This window comes from Carassius auratus, chromosome 10 (genome assembly GCF_003368295.1).
Source record: "Carassius auratus strain Wakin chromosome 10, ASM336829v1, whole genome shotgun sequence".
Classification (NCBI taxonomy): Eukaryota; Metazoa; Chordata; class Actinopteri; order Cypriniformes; family Cyprinidae; genus Carassius; species Carassius auratus.
The window spans coordinates 6922503-6940953 of NC_039252.1; the positions used below are offsets into that span (position 1 = coordinate 6922503).

Consider the following 18451-nt stretch of genomic DNA (forward strand, 5'->3'; position numbering starts at 1 on the left):
TATTGTCCACCGTGTTTGAATGAATCTCTAACCTGACTATAAGCTTTTCAACTGGAGTTGCATACCTAAGATAGACTTACGAATCTGGAAACATGACAAATATTGGCTTTACTTGGCTTTATTGGTCGAATAATGTGCTTAAGCAACATTATTTGTTCAGCAGGCCTGCAGCTCTCTCTTCTGCACTGTAAAGGCTCTATGTTATCATGCCTGGCTTGTGCTTTTGGGGCGTCATATATAAAGGGTAGTTCCTCTTTGAGCTGAACCTTCCTGTGGCTGTATACAGGGGCAAATTAGAGAATTTGACATTGGTTCTGCAACCTTCAGTGATTGAAGACATGACTGCCTTTAGACTGGAGTTTCTCTTTTTCACTGCCCTTCTGGGCTCAGGTAAATGAAACCTTCTGTCTGAATATATGTATATGTATATATGTGTGTATGTGCGTGTGTGTGTGTGTTTTAATGTAGAATGATAGTTTGATACTGAATTATCAATATAGATGTTATGTGATCAGATATTATTGCTACACTAAGAAGTTTTTACCCAAACAGGCAATTTACAAATCATTTTACATTTTTTCTACAAATATTTCACAATTTTTTTTTTTTTTATCTTTACACATTTCTCCGTTTTTCCATCTTTCTTATAAGTTCAGTGAGTTTCTTTAAAACATGATTTTATTTTTAACAGTCAAAACCCGAACTGTTGATCCCGCTGGCTTGACGAATGTCCTGAGGGGTGCGGATGACAGCGTGGTGAGTTTTAGGAATGTTAAACGCTTGGCATGTTTTTTGTTTGGTATGTTACATACACCTGTCGAACAAACCCATCCTGCAAGTCTGCATTTCAAACAAACATCTACTGTTGTTTCTTAAAAAATGACCTCCTGGCTGAGCAAAATGAGAATGCTAAAATGTCACTTACACATATTTGCGAATGCAGAATTATTCTTATTTCTAAACAGATGCAGCAGATAGTTAAAGAAACCAGAAGTTGTAATTTTCATATCCTCAAAGCACTTCCCACAACACCTGAAATACACCATCCGCAAACGTATCAGTTTCACTTCTCTTTATTTCTACATCTTTAAGATTCGACTTTTGATAAGACAAAATGTACACATAAAGCAATGGAAACTGGCTCTTCTGTAATATACAATATTCTGTAGACAGGTGACATGTGTCAGGACTGCACTCAGATTTTTGAGCTTCTGAAGGACCTCTTATCCAATGGGGACTTCCAGGTATGATCTCTCTCTCTCTCTCTCTCTCTCTCACACACACACACACACACACACACACAGAGATGGTATAGTGAATAATATTGCATGATCCCATGACGACAGTGTTTCACCTTTAAGCAGATTGAGGTGAAAGTGCTGGTTTTTAACAATGCACTGGAAAGCACCATTCATTGGTGAATTTACAATACCAGGGCTTTTGAGGAACTTGATTTGCATGATTTTTAGCATGTCTTAAAGAATATTTCAAAGATGTAAGGAAGTTGTGTTGAGAAGCAGAAGTGTGTTGTTTCGAATCTCTTCATGGTGACCCTTTATGAACTTCTCACTCATGAACCTGATGAATTTGATGTGTTTCTCACCTGTCCACTTTATACCATTCACAGACTCTGTACTAACACATCTACCTTACCTACAGTGAGACTTATGTGCAGTGTACAACGACTAAACATGATGCTTTATCTTCTTAAAGGAATATCTTCTGTTTCTGTTTGTTCTCGTCATTTTTATGGTCATTGTGTTATCAGTTCATGGCCTGAAGTTGTTAAATTGGATATAACTACTCCAATCTCAAGAGGAAACTGTTTTACTGATATGTGATTTTATAAGAGTAAGAGTCATTGTTTCAACATTTATTTTTAAAAACATTTATTTTGTATCATATGCCTGTGAAAACTGCGTATCATATGCACGCCAACAAATTTTGTATTATATGTATGCCAAACACGTGCATATCATATGCACGCCAAAGTCCATTTTGCATATGAAGACCACGAATTTCTGTTTTTATTTGCCATACTATTTATATGCATTTTCATGAGACCAGCCTCTACATAATCTGCTTATGTTAAACAACTAGGCTCTGTTTAAATTATTCGCTTTATGGTTTTTATTAAATGTTTTGCATGAAAATTGCTCTTGTACAAACGTTCAGTAATAGCACACACACTCAAGAACATGTCTAAATCATTTTTTGAGCCACTTTAAATCAATTGTGTTATGTGATACCAATGCAATCTTTTTTAGGCCAAATTAACTGCCTCTCTTGAGAAAGTGTGTGATCAGCTGCCTGCCCAGATCAGTAAAATCTGCCACACCGAGGTGGAAAAGATGCTTCCTATGGCCATCACCTTCATTACCAGCATGATGGTACAGTATATACAGTTAGATTCAAACATGCATTTGATTTATAAGACATTGTATTATTTCGATTGGCATTTGGTCGAGAACCACTGCTGTTTATTTGGCTGCCAATCCTTTGGATCTTTCACTTCAGAAGCCCAGTGAGATCTGTACATGTCTTGGATTGTGTGGAGGACGTGACAGTGCCAAGATGAGAGAGCTGTTCCTTAATCACATGTCAAAAACTCTACCAGTGCCCACTATGAAGGTAACATTTGAGGAAGTGATTTAGAGTTTTTTATTTGCGTGTTTTGCACAGCTGACTAGGTTTCTCTGCTCTCTCATACAGATGGAGACGTCCATTCACTGCTCTGTTTGCACATACATTGTGAGCACACTTGAGTATCTGTTTCCCAGAGAGAGGACTCAGGTGAAAAACCACAATACACACAGGCTGAGTTCAGAAAAACAAGTCTACTTAACTGTGTTGATTGGGTACTTGTATTCCTACTTAAAATCTAAAAGTTAATATAGTACCAATAAAATAAAAGGCAACTTAAGTCTACTTAGAGTACACTTTCTTAACACACTTAAGTGCATTTTTTTTTTTTTTTACAAAAGTTCACTTTTTAATAATACCAGATTAAATGTTTAACTTTAAAGTATATTTTAAATAGTTATTTTAACAATCTTTTGTCATAATTTGAAGTACACTTATTTTTATGTTTTATTTTGATATTACATTTAAAGTTTGTATATATATATATATATATGTATATGTGTGTGTGTGTGCGTGTGTGTGTGTGTGTGTGTGTGTGTGTGTGTGTGTGTGTGTGTGTGTGTGTGTGTGAGTGTGTGTGTAATTGCAACTTAATCATGATGAATGTGAAATTACAATACATTTAAAAAGTGTACATGACATAGAAGTTTGTAAAAGACAGTATATTTTAGTTTACCGCCCTTGTCAGTACATTCAGCAATACATTTTAACCATATTTCAATGCAATAGAAGTAATTATGCAATTACATATAAAGATATACTTAAGTCCTACTTAAGTGGATCAAAAAAGCATTTTATATTTCAGTTAATTGAATATGAATTTAATCTATAGGCTAATACATTTTAATGTAATTGCAATTAACATTCAGTTAAGTGCCCAAAATCATTACATTCAGCTCACACGCTTAAAATAAATACAAGAATATGACCAATAAGTCATGCCCATGTTTTTACATTAACTCATCAGAACTCATAACTCAACACTTTTGAATAAGATTCGGTTAAATTTTTTGGAGTTGAAATGACTCATACAAATAAGTTTAATCATACTTGATTTAAGGCAGCAACTACACTTAAGTTGAAATAGGTAAACATTTTCAACACTGCACTTTAGTATATTCTTTCAAAGGATATGATTTCCATAATAGCTACTCTTTTTAAAAGTGTGTAAAAGTGTAATTTTTCAGCAAGGATTTCATTTAACTATTAACCTAAAAGTGTTGATAAATGTATGCTACATTGTTGTCACACAAATCATCTTCTAAATAAATTAAATTATTTTTTATTACTTCAATTCTGTTTAAAAATCTTATATATTTAGGTAGTCTGATCAAATGATGAGTCAAAACAGATGCAGTTATTAGGTCCAGTTTGCTCCGGAGTGGAAATAAAAGGTCAAATAAAGCACACTGTATTGTGGGATACTGTACTGTACATCCCACACTGTGCTTCTTATACACTACTACACTTTTCATCATCAGCAGATCATCTGAATATTTCATGTTTGAATACTGTTTTGCAGGAGGAGTACGTTAGTATGCTATTAAAAACATACACAGAGCTTCGAGTCCTAAACATCTCATATTTTTTCTTTAGAAAATGTTGTAATTTTTGTACTTGGCAGAGCATCATAACTGTCCTGCTGGAGGGTTTGTGCAGAGAGTTTCCTCCTCTGGTTCAGCCTCAGTGCAATAAGATGGTAGAAAAATACGTCCAGCTGTTGGTTGACATGCTACTGGACAATACTTCACCGAACTTCATATGCACTCTGCTTCGTATTTGTGAAATAAGGGAGCTTCCCGTCAACGGTAAGAGTCCAGACTCTGGCTTTTTTTCCTTTTGAATTAACACTACTGTTATATTTTTGTTTTGTCAGTGTACACAATTCCTCCCATCCTGTTTCTTCATCCCTTGCTCTTTATTTTACAGCGGCTGAGGTGCTTTCTGATTGTGATTCCTGCCTTACATTGGCAGTTTTGACTCATATGCATCTGGGCTCCAATGCCACCAAGCTCCAGGCTGCTTCGTTCCTGAACACCGTCTGCCAGCTGCACCCCAGTGCCATGCCGAAGGTTAGACATCAGTCTGCTCCTTTAGATCACGGATTTTTAAATGCACTTCATTTGTCAGTTTACTGTAATTTTTTCTTTATCTCATCTAGTGTGAGACTTTCGTGCAGCGTCATGGGAACAGGCTCAGTGTGTTTCTGAGCAAACAGCAGGGGGCGCTGGACATCTGTAAGGTAGAAACCACTCGAGTTTTACTGTTCGGTCACATTTACCAGTGTTCAGTGGTGTTTTTGCAGGTGAATAGATACTTAAAAAAAGACCTGTTTCCCATTTTCAATTGTGTATCAGTTTATGAAGCACATCTTAACCAGAAGCCACTTTCAAACCGAGCAGGTTTTCAGGCATTGTTGGTCAGCTTCTTGAATTTGCATTGAAAAAAAGAAGCATTGAACGGTTAGCCAAGCAGCACATAAACCTGGAGAGAGCTGGAGAAAGCTTTATAATGTTGGTCGAGATTTTGAAGCCCATAAAAGCGCACCCATCCATCAAAAGAAAAGTACTTCACATGGCTCCGGAGTGAATCGATGTGTTTGTAGGTTGTAGGCGTAGCGTGTAAGCTCCAGAGAGAAGTGATGAACGTGGAGGTGCAGAGTACGTCATCCGCTGGAACGCCACTCTCTCGTGAACGTGCGTATGACAGTTAGAGGAAGCTAGAGATTACAACTGATAAAGGTTTAAATATGTACATTTTCTTACACAAACACATTGATTCTCTCCAGAAGGTATTTATTACGGCCCAGAGCTGTTTGGAGCGTTTTTTTATGAAGAATGGATGCACTTTTGGTGCTTCAAAATCTCAACCACCATTCATGCCATTATAAAACTTTGATTGTATTCGTCTGGAAGAAGAAAGTCATACACCTTGAGGGTGAGTAAATCAAGGGATAATTTTAATTTTGGGTTTTTTATCTGTTTTCCGGACCCTATAGAAGGCAGATTTGTGTGTTTCTGGTGAGAAGGAGCCTGTCATTGCTGCTGACCCCTGTAGTCTCGGACCAAGCTACAGCTGCAGAGACCTCCAGACTGCTGTTGACTGTGGGGTAAGTGCACCAAACAGCCTTATGCCATATAAATGTGCATTATATATATATATATATATATATATATGTATATATATATGTATATATATGTATATAGCTTATGTTCTGGATGTTGTATGTGAAATTGTATGCATAAATTTATTTCATTCTTTCAGGTAGTTTACTTCTGTCAGAAGAACGTGTGGGAATAATGTCTTTCAGCTGTCTGTACTACATGGTAATGTCGACGTATAGTTTGCCAAATGTCAATCAATTGCTTATAAATGTATAAATTCCTTTATTTACTGAACATAATTCTGACCGATTGTAAACGTACTGTTCCTTCCTTGAGTAATTACACCTGGTATGTTCAGTGTGCCTTATCATATTAAATATAAATTAACTTCAGCATTACCATTTGAACACAAAAACATAGCGTGTATTGACTTTTTTGATTGAGTATTGAAACAGTTTTTGTCTTTTCTTCTAACAGCAGAGTCAAAGGTTATTTGTGTGAGTTTGAGCAGTGTCTCAGCATTAACACTGTAGCCTATATGAAAGCCTGATGGACCTACTGGACCAACGCCACAGCATTTTTCCTCCTTTCCTGGATTTTCATGGTTATATTTGCTTTTCGAGTTGAAATTGAGGCTAACAAATTCATAGGCTCTGATAATATCTTCAGCAAACAAGATAACATAGAACAAACTCATATAAAAACATGTTTTCTATCGCAGATACTATTTTAACAAAAAGAAATAGTTGCTTAAGCTACATCATTGATCTCACGATACTTTATCAGTGGTTTGCACAAGCCATCAGTGAGGTCAATTCAAAGTTCATTTACAATATTGTCCTGCATACAAATCATTACATTGGGGGTGCATAAACATTTGATCAGCGATAATGTACATTTTTGAACCAAAACAACACTTTTTGTGTTTATAAGAGTTTGTATGAAGCAAATATTTTCTGTAGTAACCATAGTTTTGGTTAAAATGACTAGTTATTGGTCCTACATTTTGTACTAGACAAAAAACTATGAATGTCACTATAGCACTTGATATCAAACTATTACTATGGTAAAAAATTGTAGGGCATATTAAATGTTTAGTTTACTTGACACTGTCAAGGCCTATAAACTGCAAAATATCTTCTGGTTGACTCAATATTTCTTGACCCTTCATATGAGTCACTAGTAAAGAGAAGAGTATTTTTCTTTATGTTACGGTCATATCATGAATTTTTTTTTAATATATATATAATATATCAACATATAGATACAAAATAACCTTTTGTTCTAGACTGCAATGAATCTGTTTTGGCTCTGGCTTCTGAATCATCTTGAAAATCACATGAAGCTTTGTTCTCACACTTTATGCACACAAATTGATTTACCATTTTATGGCATTGTGTCACTATATACTTCCCACTTTTATCATTTCATTTTAAAACATTTGCTTTACGTTTGAATGAATAAACAAACTGCTTTCAACTGTGAAGGTGTGTATACAGGCAGGGCATTTATTGTTTTCTAACCGATGGTATTTTGCCTTTAGCTAAAGTTCACTGTCAAATAGTGGTTTCCTTACCTGAACATTTGTGACACCCCTGGGAGACTGGAATGATGGGATCAGCTTTGATCCCAAATTACTCCGGCTTTTCCTTTAGAACGGTTTATCATATAAAGTTCAGTTTTCTCATGATCAAAACGGAGTACAATCAAAGTGGGGATGTTTGTGCGACTTCTTGAGGTTTAATGAGTGATGTAGAATGGCACTGGCTTTGTGGTTTGTCACTGACTGATTGTATCTTCAGATTTGCCTTAATGTCTGGTTAAAGTTGGTTTAACCAATGTTTTTTTATTTTGAAGGTTTTATTTTTAAGCATTAGTTCTCCAAGGAATGAGGCTGCACTGCTTAATCCACCCATCCTAAAATACACATATATAGATAGACGAAGGATCACCAAATATGGAACTCCAGTTTATTCACTCTTACACTGGATTTCTGTCATTTTTCAGAGTTGTGTCAATGATTTGCAATGATTTGACACTCGCAAGACAAATTTCACCTCATATTTCCAAGCATTTATGTTAATTTAAATAATTAGTCCAAAAAAAATTCATCCCCCAAAAAATAAAATACTATAGTAAATATATCCTGTATAGTAAATTACTTTTTACCAACCTTTCAGAAGGGGGAGGGGGGGGGTGTGACATGAGAATATTGATGGAAATGTATATATGAAATAATGAAGTGAACCCCCTTAAGTATCCAATAACATGCTATTTTTAAGACATGTGACCTTTGAGTGTCAAGACTACATGTATGGACTTACAGAAACCCCTGCTGAGGTGCTCCACAAATTTCAATGATCAATCTTCATGATTGTTATTGTTCAAAGGTTTGGGGTTAGTAAATTTCTACATTGTGTGAGATCTTTTATTCAGCAAGAAGGCATCAAGTTAATCCAAATTAACAGTAAATATTTGTTACAAAAGACTTTCTATTCCAAGAATCCAGGAAAATAACCTTTACACAAAAATTTTAAGCAGCAAAAACTGCATTCAACGAAGTTTTCAACATTGATAATATTAAAAGCATCAAATCAGCGTAATGTAATGATGCTGAAAATTCAGCTTTGAATCACAGGAATAAATGTAAAAATATTCAATAAATATAAAATGTATTTATTCAAATTTTTAAATAGTATTTCACAAAATTACTGTGTGATATATACAAACCCTACCAATCCCAAACATTTGAATAGCAGTGTAGTTTTACAGGAAAAAATTAATTTACTCAATTTGAATTTGTATTTTAGTTTGTTCCAAGCATTAAAAGGTGTAAACGCCTTTAAAAACTATGCATACCGGACACTGAAGGCCAATTTTGTACCTCAACCACTGAAAGAGCTGTAAATGTTTCAAGGAAAAGAGAGGGAAAAAAACCCAACCCAGATGAATCTAACAGAAGAGTGAAATACCATAAAACGAGTCTTAAGAGTCAGTATTTTTATTCATTTCACTGATATAGGGGACAGAACCATCACGGAGCATTGAAAGGAAGGGAATTCAGGAGTTGGCTGTGGATTCACACACATCACGAGAGGAAACTCGGGGGGAAAGAGAGCAGGGGAACAAAGGGAAGGAGAGAAGAGGAAGAGGAGTGACAAAGGAAGAGAAACCATAGAAAAAGGCACTTCTACTCATTCAGTAACCAGTCTGGTGCACCAATCTCTGGAGTTAAAATAAAATCTATTGTACGAAATAAAAACAGAAGATGAGCATTATATTAAAGACCACAACCCAAATGCATCCAACAGAGAGAGCATGTAAACGAAGCCGGTTTCTCTGTACAACACCGACCAGACTCGCTTCTGTCTGCTGGAGCGCCGGGAGTCCTCAACGTAAAACGTGTGCGTATGGACCGTCTCATCTACCTGCCTTCAAATCTCGTTAAATAAAAAAAATTAAATTAAAAAAAAATTAAAAAAAAGTAACAATGGTCACAGCTAGCAGCGCCAGCCTGTGGCAAGAGCCCAAAGCTTTCTGTAGGACACCAAGGGAAGACCACAGAGCCGGCACGCGGGACATACACCGGGACTACGGTGTTCAAGCAAATGAAAACAAGTATTCATGGTCTTTAAAAACGATTCCTTTCATGTACAAAAAGTAATAAAGGCAATCACACCTTGAGATCCCAGGCTTTTCTGTACAAACACCGAGGCTCAAGAGGATCACAGAGCAAATATTAGGTTGAGTTTTCAAGTATGACGCGATTCAAGAGGCGGAGGCAGCCCCTCTGCGCGGGTGAGGGAGCAGGGCTTCTCTGTAGCTACGCCCGCTGTCACCGCACACAGAGAGGGAGTGCTTTGCCTCCGCCGTGGTCTAGTAGAACATCACATAACAGCTACCAGAAGGTTTCATCTGGAATCACCATCGAGACCGAAGGGGGACGGTTTCGTCGCCAGCCCCGCAGAACCACCACAGTTGGTAGCAGCTTCTGACTTCTCTGTAACACGTCAGAAATAAAAACAACGCGGCCTGCGGCGACCGGGACGGAACCGTGGCGACAGTATGCGCGTGTAAAAAGTCTATGAAAATTTCCAGCACTATGTAACTTAAACACATTCTTGTTGAATCCAACTAAAGACAGGTTTTCGACATCTCACGAGAGGTTTTGATCCCATTCGCGATGGCACGCATAAAGTGGTGGACCTGGAAAATGGTAAGCATTGGTTCTCTTAGTTGGTAAAACAAAGTCGAGGGGTTAGTGCTTCAGCCAGCAATGCACAGCATCACAGAACAACCTTTGACCCCCATTTGTGCCGTCACTTGATCTTTCAAGCAAGTAGGTAAGGAAGGAAGGGCCGAAGAGAGATGGGTGGAGAAGAGGGCGCATAAAGTCAAACAGAACAAAAACAAAAAACACTTACAGCCACCATCCACAGATATTTCGAAAACAATACATTAAAGCACAGGGTTGAGGGTACAGTTGTTGGGGGAGAACGCCATCGGAGGGGAATTACCTTTGGGAACGGTTGTGAGGTTAGGACTGAGGGGTTTTGGTACATCTCCCCCCTCCGACGGGTTGAGTAGGTTTCTCTGTAACGTACACCTACCGCCCAAGGAAAGGAGGGGGGGTTACAGATTTAGTATTTAAGCTTTTTGGGAACTTCCCAGGGGAAGGACTCGCGGCCAAAGTGGCCATAGGCGGCGGTGCGCTGGTAGATGGGCTTCTTCAGGTCCAGCTCTCTGGAATTGCACAGGAGACAGAGTAAGACAATTGAACGCACAAAGAAGGACGTTCAGTCAACTCAATCAACCTCTCTAACGTTAACTGTTGGGAAACTCAGGAAACGCGGGAGCAAAAGAGGAGAGGGAAACCATCAAACCGAGAGGCGGTGGTTGGGCCACCCCCGAGGAGCACACTTTACCTGACGATGACGCCCGGGCGGAGGTCAAAGTTCTTCTTCACGATCTCCAGCAGCTCCTTCTCGCTCCTCTGGGAGGTCCCATAGTGGAAGATGGAGATGGACAAGGGGTGGGCGACTCCAATGGCATAGGACACCTAAAAAAAAACGGTATACTGGTAAGAGTTTACTTATCCCTTCAAGTGTTGGGACGACAGACTATGCCATCACCAATGGCTGATAGACATCACACTGTTCAGCTGGCGTGGTGATGCACTCAATCCCACCCACCCAATCCTGCCGCATCCCAATACAGTGTTCGGAAAGAAAATGGTGTACTACAGAACTCATAGGGAATAAATACGAGAATTCAATAGCCTACTTTCTCTCATAGTTATATCAGTGGGTAACTGTACTGTATATAAATTGTGGGCATCAGGGAGTCGCTATAATGCCTGGCATTGAAACTGCTTTTGAATGCATGATCACTTAGTTTCACTTTAAAAATTCGCAAATCACACATACTTCGTTTATACTACTGAGCAACAGTACTTGCCACATTTTACAAGATTAGATGTTCGTCAGTGGTGTTCAGGATCTGTAAATCATTCACCATCATCCTTAGTCATCTCTCCTTACTCGGTTTATGTTGCAAGTAATATTTTACATACTTTTATGTAACAAGCAACCGTTAATTGTTTTCTGTGCCTTTCCGAATACAGTTCATGCTTCGGGCGCCCCTCCCCCTGATGTCATCGTCCATTTAGATGTTTCACTTTAAACAATATCCGATGCCAATTTTGTAGACAACGCCCAACCCTAATCTCTTTACAATAGCATGGTGAAAGACTGCTAAATATTCACCTGGACCAGGACACGCTTGCACAGATCAGCCTTCACCAGAGACTTGGCCACCCAGCGGGCCGCATAGGCAGCTGAACGATCAACTTTAGTGTAATCCTTCCCAGAGAAAGCACCACCTCCATGAGCACCCCAGCCTCCGTATGTGTCCACGATAATCTTGCGGCCAGTCAAACCAGCATCTCCCTGTAAAAACAGCATGAAGAATTCAGAATCTCACCCTCTGTACAAACAACACATCTAAGAAAAAAAAAAAAAAAAAAAAAAAGTGCACATAATACATGCACAAAAAGCCAATACATACACTTTAGTTCACACACCTATTACCTAGAATCAAAATCTGTTTATAATTGGATATAAATTATTTATTTTTTTTACAACTCCATGCCTATAAGAACCCCAAGAAACACTGCACTGAAAGAGTTATGGTTTAAACCTGTGGGCCTCCGATGACAAAGCGTCCGCTGGGCTGCAGGTGATAGATGGTGTCATCATCCAGGTAGACGCTGGGCACCACAGCCTTCACCACCTTTTCCTTCAGAGCATCACGCATCTCATCCAGACACACTACTTCATCATGCTGAACAGACACTACAATGGTGTGCACGCGCACAGGAATCATGGCCCCACGGTCCTGTCTGTACTGGACCGTCACCTAGAGAACATCGTAATGATCTCAGTCAAATCTCTACAAGAGACAGGCTTAAACTCTCAGTCCTATAGTAGTAATAAACTACCCTTCAAAGGTTTGGAATAATCGAGATTTAAATATTTTTGAAAGGTCTCTGATATTCATCCAAGGCTGAAATTATTTGATCATCAAGGAGTAAAAAATATTGTGAAACATTACAGTTTAAAACAACAGTTTTCTATGTGGATACATTTTAAATTTTAATGTATCCCTGTGATGCAAATCTTTATACTGGTCTTCAGTGTCACATGATCCTTCAGAAATCAATTGAGTAGGTTGATATGCTGTTCAAGAAACATAAATTATCAATATTTGTGGAAGTTATGGTTAATTTATAGAAAACTAGAAACAGAAAAGTAAACAGCCGATTTCAAATGGAAATCTTTTGTAACATGGTCTTTCCACTCATTTTTTATTATTTTACTGCATTCTTTCGTTCAAAAAACAAAACCCAGTTTGTCCCTCTCTTACTGACCCCAAACCTTTTTTAGGATAAGAGTATTTTCCTACTGATTTCCAACAACATTCTCACCTGGGTCTTGGAATCGGGTCGCAGCCAGGACAGGGTGCCGTCACGACGTAGTTCGGCCATTTTAGCATTCAGCTTGTGGGCCAGGACAATAGTAAGAGGCATACACTCCTCGGTCTCATCAGTGGCATAACCAAACATCAAACCCTAAGAAGCAAAGTACTCCGTCAATCCAGCGAAGATATGATCTAGATTCTGCTTATAAACCAATTCACATCCTGGCATATGAACAAAGAAAGTGGTTATCTAGCTCTTACTTGGTCTCCAGCTCCAACATCCTCCTCATTTCGATCAAGGTGAACCCCTTGAGCAATATCAGGTGACTGCTGCTCAAGAGCCACGAGCACATTGCAGGTCTTATAGTCGAACCCTAAAAGAACAATTAAATGCTGATTAATTCTACCCTAAATCCAACTGGCAGCTAATATAAGATCATAACCCACAGTTTATGCAGTGTTGTAAATTCTGCAAGTATTATGGCAGCACCCTTTCCCCTGATATTTAGTGCCCTTATACCTTTGGAGGAGTCATCGTATCCAATGTGCTTGATGGTGTCCCTGACAACCTTCTGATAGTCCACGGCAGCATGAGAGGTGATCTCACCGGCCAGTAAGATCATTCCAGTCTTGGCAACCGTCTCTGCCAGGACAGATTGATAGGGGTTAGAGCACACAGGGTAAAAAGATTCAAGTTGCAAGCATGGAGAAAAGCGTGCAGGGAAGCATAATTTGACACTCACCACATGCTACTTTGGCATCAGGATCCTGTTTGAGGTGGGCGTCCAACACAGCGTCACTGATCTGGTCACAAATCTTATCTGGAAAAGAGGATTGAGAGGTGTAACATTGAATTAACTAATCAGAGCATAGAGTTCAGGTTAAACAAAACTCAAGATAAGTGCAACTGCCTCCAAGGACCTAACTGGAATTTGGATTTGCTCAACTCAGACATCTTAAAATGGCACGCTTGGAATACATAAATAAAATGAAACTAAAACTATTTGGAAAAAATAAATAAATAAAGCCGTGGGTGTGCATTTATAACATAATGGACCTTTTTTATATACTGTATGTATTCATACATGACACATCATTTACATTAGTGCTGTTTTAGTATCACTGAGACACCATTATAGTTTAGTCATTTTTATTTTTTCTGCTTTCATTTTAATAGTTTAAAATGTTTGTGGTTTTGGCATCTTAGTTTTTTTTTTTGTTACTCATTTTAGAACAAGTTAAAACAATTGTACAAAATGCTTGGCTTTCGTAAAAAAAAAAAAAAAAAAAAAATTTAGTTAATATTTCCAAGTACAAAAATGCAATTAATTATGGTTTTAGTTTACTATAATAAACCTTTATATCTCCAGTGAATGTAAAAAAACTCTGAAAGCACTTCAATGACAACAGTGCCATTACACGATTGAGCCTCATGCAAGCTGAGAAATTGCTTAAAAACTACAGACTAGGACGTTTCCCGTGCCTCAGTTGCCTCCATATAATATTTCCAAACAACAGGTGAGGTACATTAGCTCCAAACTGCAGCCCCTGGAGTAAGCATCTATATTTAGGGCAGAGGTAACCCTAGCTGATCAGCTATCCCTCCTCCACACCGCCAGCGCTGAGCTCATTAGAAAGCACACTGATGCAGTAGTGAGGGCAGTGGAGCGAGAGGGGAAAGGTCACACCACGTGTACAGGTATCAGTCCACGGATGACAAACATGATACAGCAGACCTGTCCACAAACACACTTCACGATTGTACACAAATGCTTGGCCAACTCTCTGCAAACATGTGATCTCAAGGAACAAAGTGCACCCTTGTGATGTTGTGACTGTGACATCCCTCAGTTTCCCAAACATTTGCGGTCTCTGCCTTGGACGGTCACCCCATGATTGTGTGGCTGATCGGTTATAAAATGCTGATGGAATCAAGTTTTTGCAACTTTTAGTACACGCACACTAGATTTGATGCCATCTTTAGGTTAGTTTACTGCTGGATGTAAATATTGATGCCTCGTCCTGTGCTAGGTAACGGATTTGTCCCTCGAAAACACCTGATGCTCGATCAAAAGTTATTTTTTCATTAATGTTGCTTTCACATGTCAGAAGCCCCACAATTACAAGCATCAGACTTGTAACTAAGATTTCTACAAGGAAGTGAGTGCTTTTTACAACCTCGAAAAATTTAGCCCTGACTAACTCGTAGTAGTGAAAACTTAAAGTCATGTACATTTTCTCCATATGAAAATTTATTCTAACAAATTCACAGACCTATTGTGAGCTACAAGGTAGTTTTTTTTACAGTTAATAGTGGAATTTCTTGTGGAAAAAACTACATTACCCATGATTCACATAGACTTTCACTAATCAAGAGAATCATGACCGGCTCCAAAAAAAGTACACCAGTACCCGCCCACTCCCATGAAGCACTGTGATTCAGTTTGTTTCCTTGCGTCCTCGAATGACTTCAATATTTAGGTTTGAGTGGAAGTAAACAAAACACTAATATAAATTTAGACAAAATAAGAAGTCTTTTATTTTCCTATCCTTTTTGTTTCAATTATGTCTCTTGAAACACTTTATGGGCCTGGAGTTAATCTCGCACCTTTGTCTTTTTGTCCAACTTCAACATACTTTGATTTAACTCAAAGATTGTCATATTGTGATTAAATCTGAGCTGATGTGCTTGACATCTTAAATCAGAGCACATACTGAACTGGATAAAGAAGCAACTTCTCATCTGTAGGTAAAGTATGGAGGTGTAGCAAACATTCCTGAAAAAAAAAAAAAAAACATCACGCCATGTCTGCAATCACCAGTGTGTTCTTTGACCAGTGATGTAATAACTATTGACAAGATACTGATTCATTCATGTTCTTTTTGGCATCTACAGCACTATCTGCCCGTTTCACAGGTCTTCGCCATTCTCTAAAGTTTTCCAATCTGAAAACTCAATTTTATGCAGTCCTGAATTACAATTCATCAATGCATACTTGTGAACCTGTGCGAATCCAGTAACGTTGTGTCACGTAGATAATGTTCGCAACCGGTTTTCTGAATACTGCGTACTCATGTGACGTACTGCGTCAGACGCAGAGACCGAGGCGCGCCGCAGTGCTCAAAGATGTACGGTTACAAGCACCACAGATTATCAATAAATACGCAAACTGCACTAAAATGTAGGAAAGCGGTGACGCTTAAAATCGCTAACTAGAGGGTTTTGCGCTTGTGTGTTGTAGATGTTGGGCCCAAAGAGGTGTGCTGACGCAATAGTCGACTCGCGGGCGCTTGAGCGAGATGGGAAGTTTACAGCACGTGTAGGGGTGTAACAGCCCAGGGACGACCTCAAAATGCTAAACTAACAACAGCTTATAGAGAGAACAAAATACATAGACAGACATTAAGCGACGCTTTCACGCGCAGGCGGTGATGACGCTCTCGTACAGACACTCGCAGGCATTAATATTCGCTGATCTCATAGGCCAATGAAAAAAAGACTACCAATAAAATGAGGGGAATTATGATTTATAATTATTGGACTGCAACAATTTAGAGGCTCGTCTTGACGTGTAAAACACGCAACCGGTCAAACCGGCGGAACAACAACACGCGCGGCGAATCCGCATTACATGAACACATGTTTCGCGAGCCCGCCGACAACACGCGCGCGCACGGCCTTCAAATTAAAATAAGTAGAATTATTAAAAGTCAATTTATTCTGACTATTAATTCCAGTTTTATGTTTGTATATTTATATATAGTCATTTAAACTAAAATACAAAGATGAATAAGCCCTTAACGCGTTCACGGCCTACATTCGCGAGATTATCTTTGGGCCTCAAATCCGGTAACTCCGCCGCGCGTGGCCGAGCAGACAAATAACGTTACCTCCCACTTCACCAAGTCAGAGTGCGTTAAAGAATAACGCATTTTCCTGTCCTTGACATGATTGCAGTATAATAAAATGTTATAATTGTACGTGTTTTATGTATAGAAATGTAAAATATTTATCAGCTATTAGCACGTGTTAGCTGAGGAATCTTGGGACCGATCGTGTTTGCCTTCCCGTGCCACCTTGTGACACTAAAATCTTATTTATAACGTGACGTTAATCGTGTTATGATACATACCAGGGTGTCCTTCACCGACAGACTCCGACGTGAACAGAAAGCTTTCTTCATCGATCAGGGAGTTGTGGAAACCATTCATCTGTCCGTTCATGTTGGATTGACTGTTTGGCGTTTCTCTCTCTCTCGCTGGTTATAGCGTGGTGTTTTCAGAGTTTCTCTGCTTTTGAAACGTCGGTCTTAGAGGTGTTTCTGGTGATGCTGTGTAGACTTGACCTCAAATGATCAGGAGAGCCGGTCAGTCTTCAAGTTTATATCCCTCCCTCTTCACACCAAACTCGAACGTCACTCGGGCGCGCCCCCGTCCTTCTTCGCGGCAGCCAATCAGAAACGGCGTTACGACGTGACGCGATGTGGAGACAAAGAAGGCCCTGCTTTGTGTACAATATTTTACATGTACGCGTTTAGTATTAAAACTGACAAATTGACAAATATAAACCCATTTTAAAACAATAAATACTCACTTTTTCCCCTTATATGTTTGGGATTTAAATCCAAATTTCTCTAGAGATACTCCATAGTATAATATCTGTTTTATATATGTCTTCTTCCTAGCTTTACGTTCACTGCAGAACAATATGAATGTGCATCATGTCAGTTTGTTTCAAAATGCAAAAAGTTGTGATGTAAGATGATTATGTAATGACGTTTTGCTGGGGAGAATTTATGTAAAATGCACTTTGTCCTTAGACGATGTATAACCAACATCAGGAAGGTCTCTTGGAGGTGAACCTTGGACTCGGTTAAGCAAAGCACTAATTGTTTTACGGTAGCGTATTAAATGTTAGTAAATTAAAGCTTGTGGGCATAGCTGTTAAGCCTGTCTCGCCACTTTGCTAATTACTCTATTGTCTGTGTGTTTCTGATTGTGTTGCATGAGATTATGAAGTTGCTAGTTAGCATGAGGAATACATACATACATACATACATTTATATATATGAATCTGTGTGTGTATTCTTTGCATAACCAGCCAGCATGATTGTAATCTATTACATTCACTCAGTGCCTCTATTGCACTGTCAGCATGGGGGCCTCTTTTATCCCGTCTAATCTGTAGGCAGTAATTTCTTAGAGTGCCAGGAGGTACAGGGGACGTGGGCTTTTCAGGGAAACTCAGAGGTCATTGAGTTTGTCGATTCATATCTAGATATGCACTGGGGTCCAAAAGTTGGAGACCACATGCGAAAAAGCTGTTGTTTGCATTTTTCTCATTTAGTATTTTTGAGCACTCGAGTGAAATGTTGAACTGAAAAATTATGAATTTTGCAACTTCTTTTTTTTTTTATGACAGCAGCGCTTGAGCTCAACATTTTCTAGGAAGATTTGTGAATGTTATTAAATGTATGCAAGAACATCTGACTTTCTGAGTTCACATCTTCAGTGTCACAAAATGATTTATGAACATTATTGTCTTATATTTTTATAGATTAAATATATGAGATATTTTTTATTTGTAATTATTTAATTACAATAATTATATAATAATAATAATTCTTAAATAGCTTTTAAGAATACATATTCTAAATCAGGTTTAAATGAAATAAAAAAAATCCCGTATTTTCAGTTTGTTTGTTTTTTGGTCTCCCCTCCAATTA

At 38.5% G+C, this 18451-nt stretch overlaps 2 protein-coding genes across 2 annotated transcripts; one reads left to right on the forward strand and one right to left on the reverse strand.

The window, feature by feature from the left end:
• The first annotated feature begins 257 nt into the window (after positions 1-257).
• Positions 258-7254, forward strand: sftpba (surfactant protein Ba). Its single transcript, XM_026274601.1, has 12 exons — positions 258-390; positions 692-756; positions 1170-1244; positions 2268-2390; positions 2518-2631; positions 2713-2793; positions 4268-4451; positions 4573-4715; positions 4805-4885; positions 5642-5752; positions 5908-5969; positions 6225-7254. The coding sequence occupies exons 1-11, from the start codon at positions 339-341 to the stop codon at positions 5941-5943; spliced, it is 1065 nt and encodes a 354-aa protein (XP_026130386.1). The 5' UTR covers positions 258-338; the 3' UTR covers positions 5944-5969; positions 6225-7254.
• A 1478-nt stretch (positions 7255-8732) lies between these two features.
• Positions 8733-17114, reverse strand: LOC113110401 (S-adenosylmethionine synthase). The gene is made up of 9 exons (XM_026274595.1): positions 16859-17114; positions 13469-13546; positions 13246-13368; positions 12987-13099; positions 12733-12876; positions 11946-12164; positions 11513-11695; positions 10673-10806; positions 8733-10490 (listed from the first exon to the last, which is right to left on the reverse strand). Exons 1-9 carry the CDS (start codon positions 16947-16949, stop codon positions 10388-10390), a joined length of 1188 nt encoding a protein of 395 aa, XP_026130380.1. The 5' UTR covers positions 16950-17114; the 3' UTR covers positions 8733-10387.
• Positions 17115-18451: the final 1337 nt, after the last annotated feature.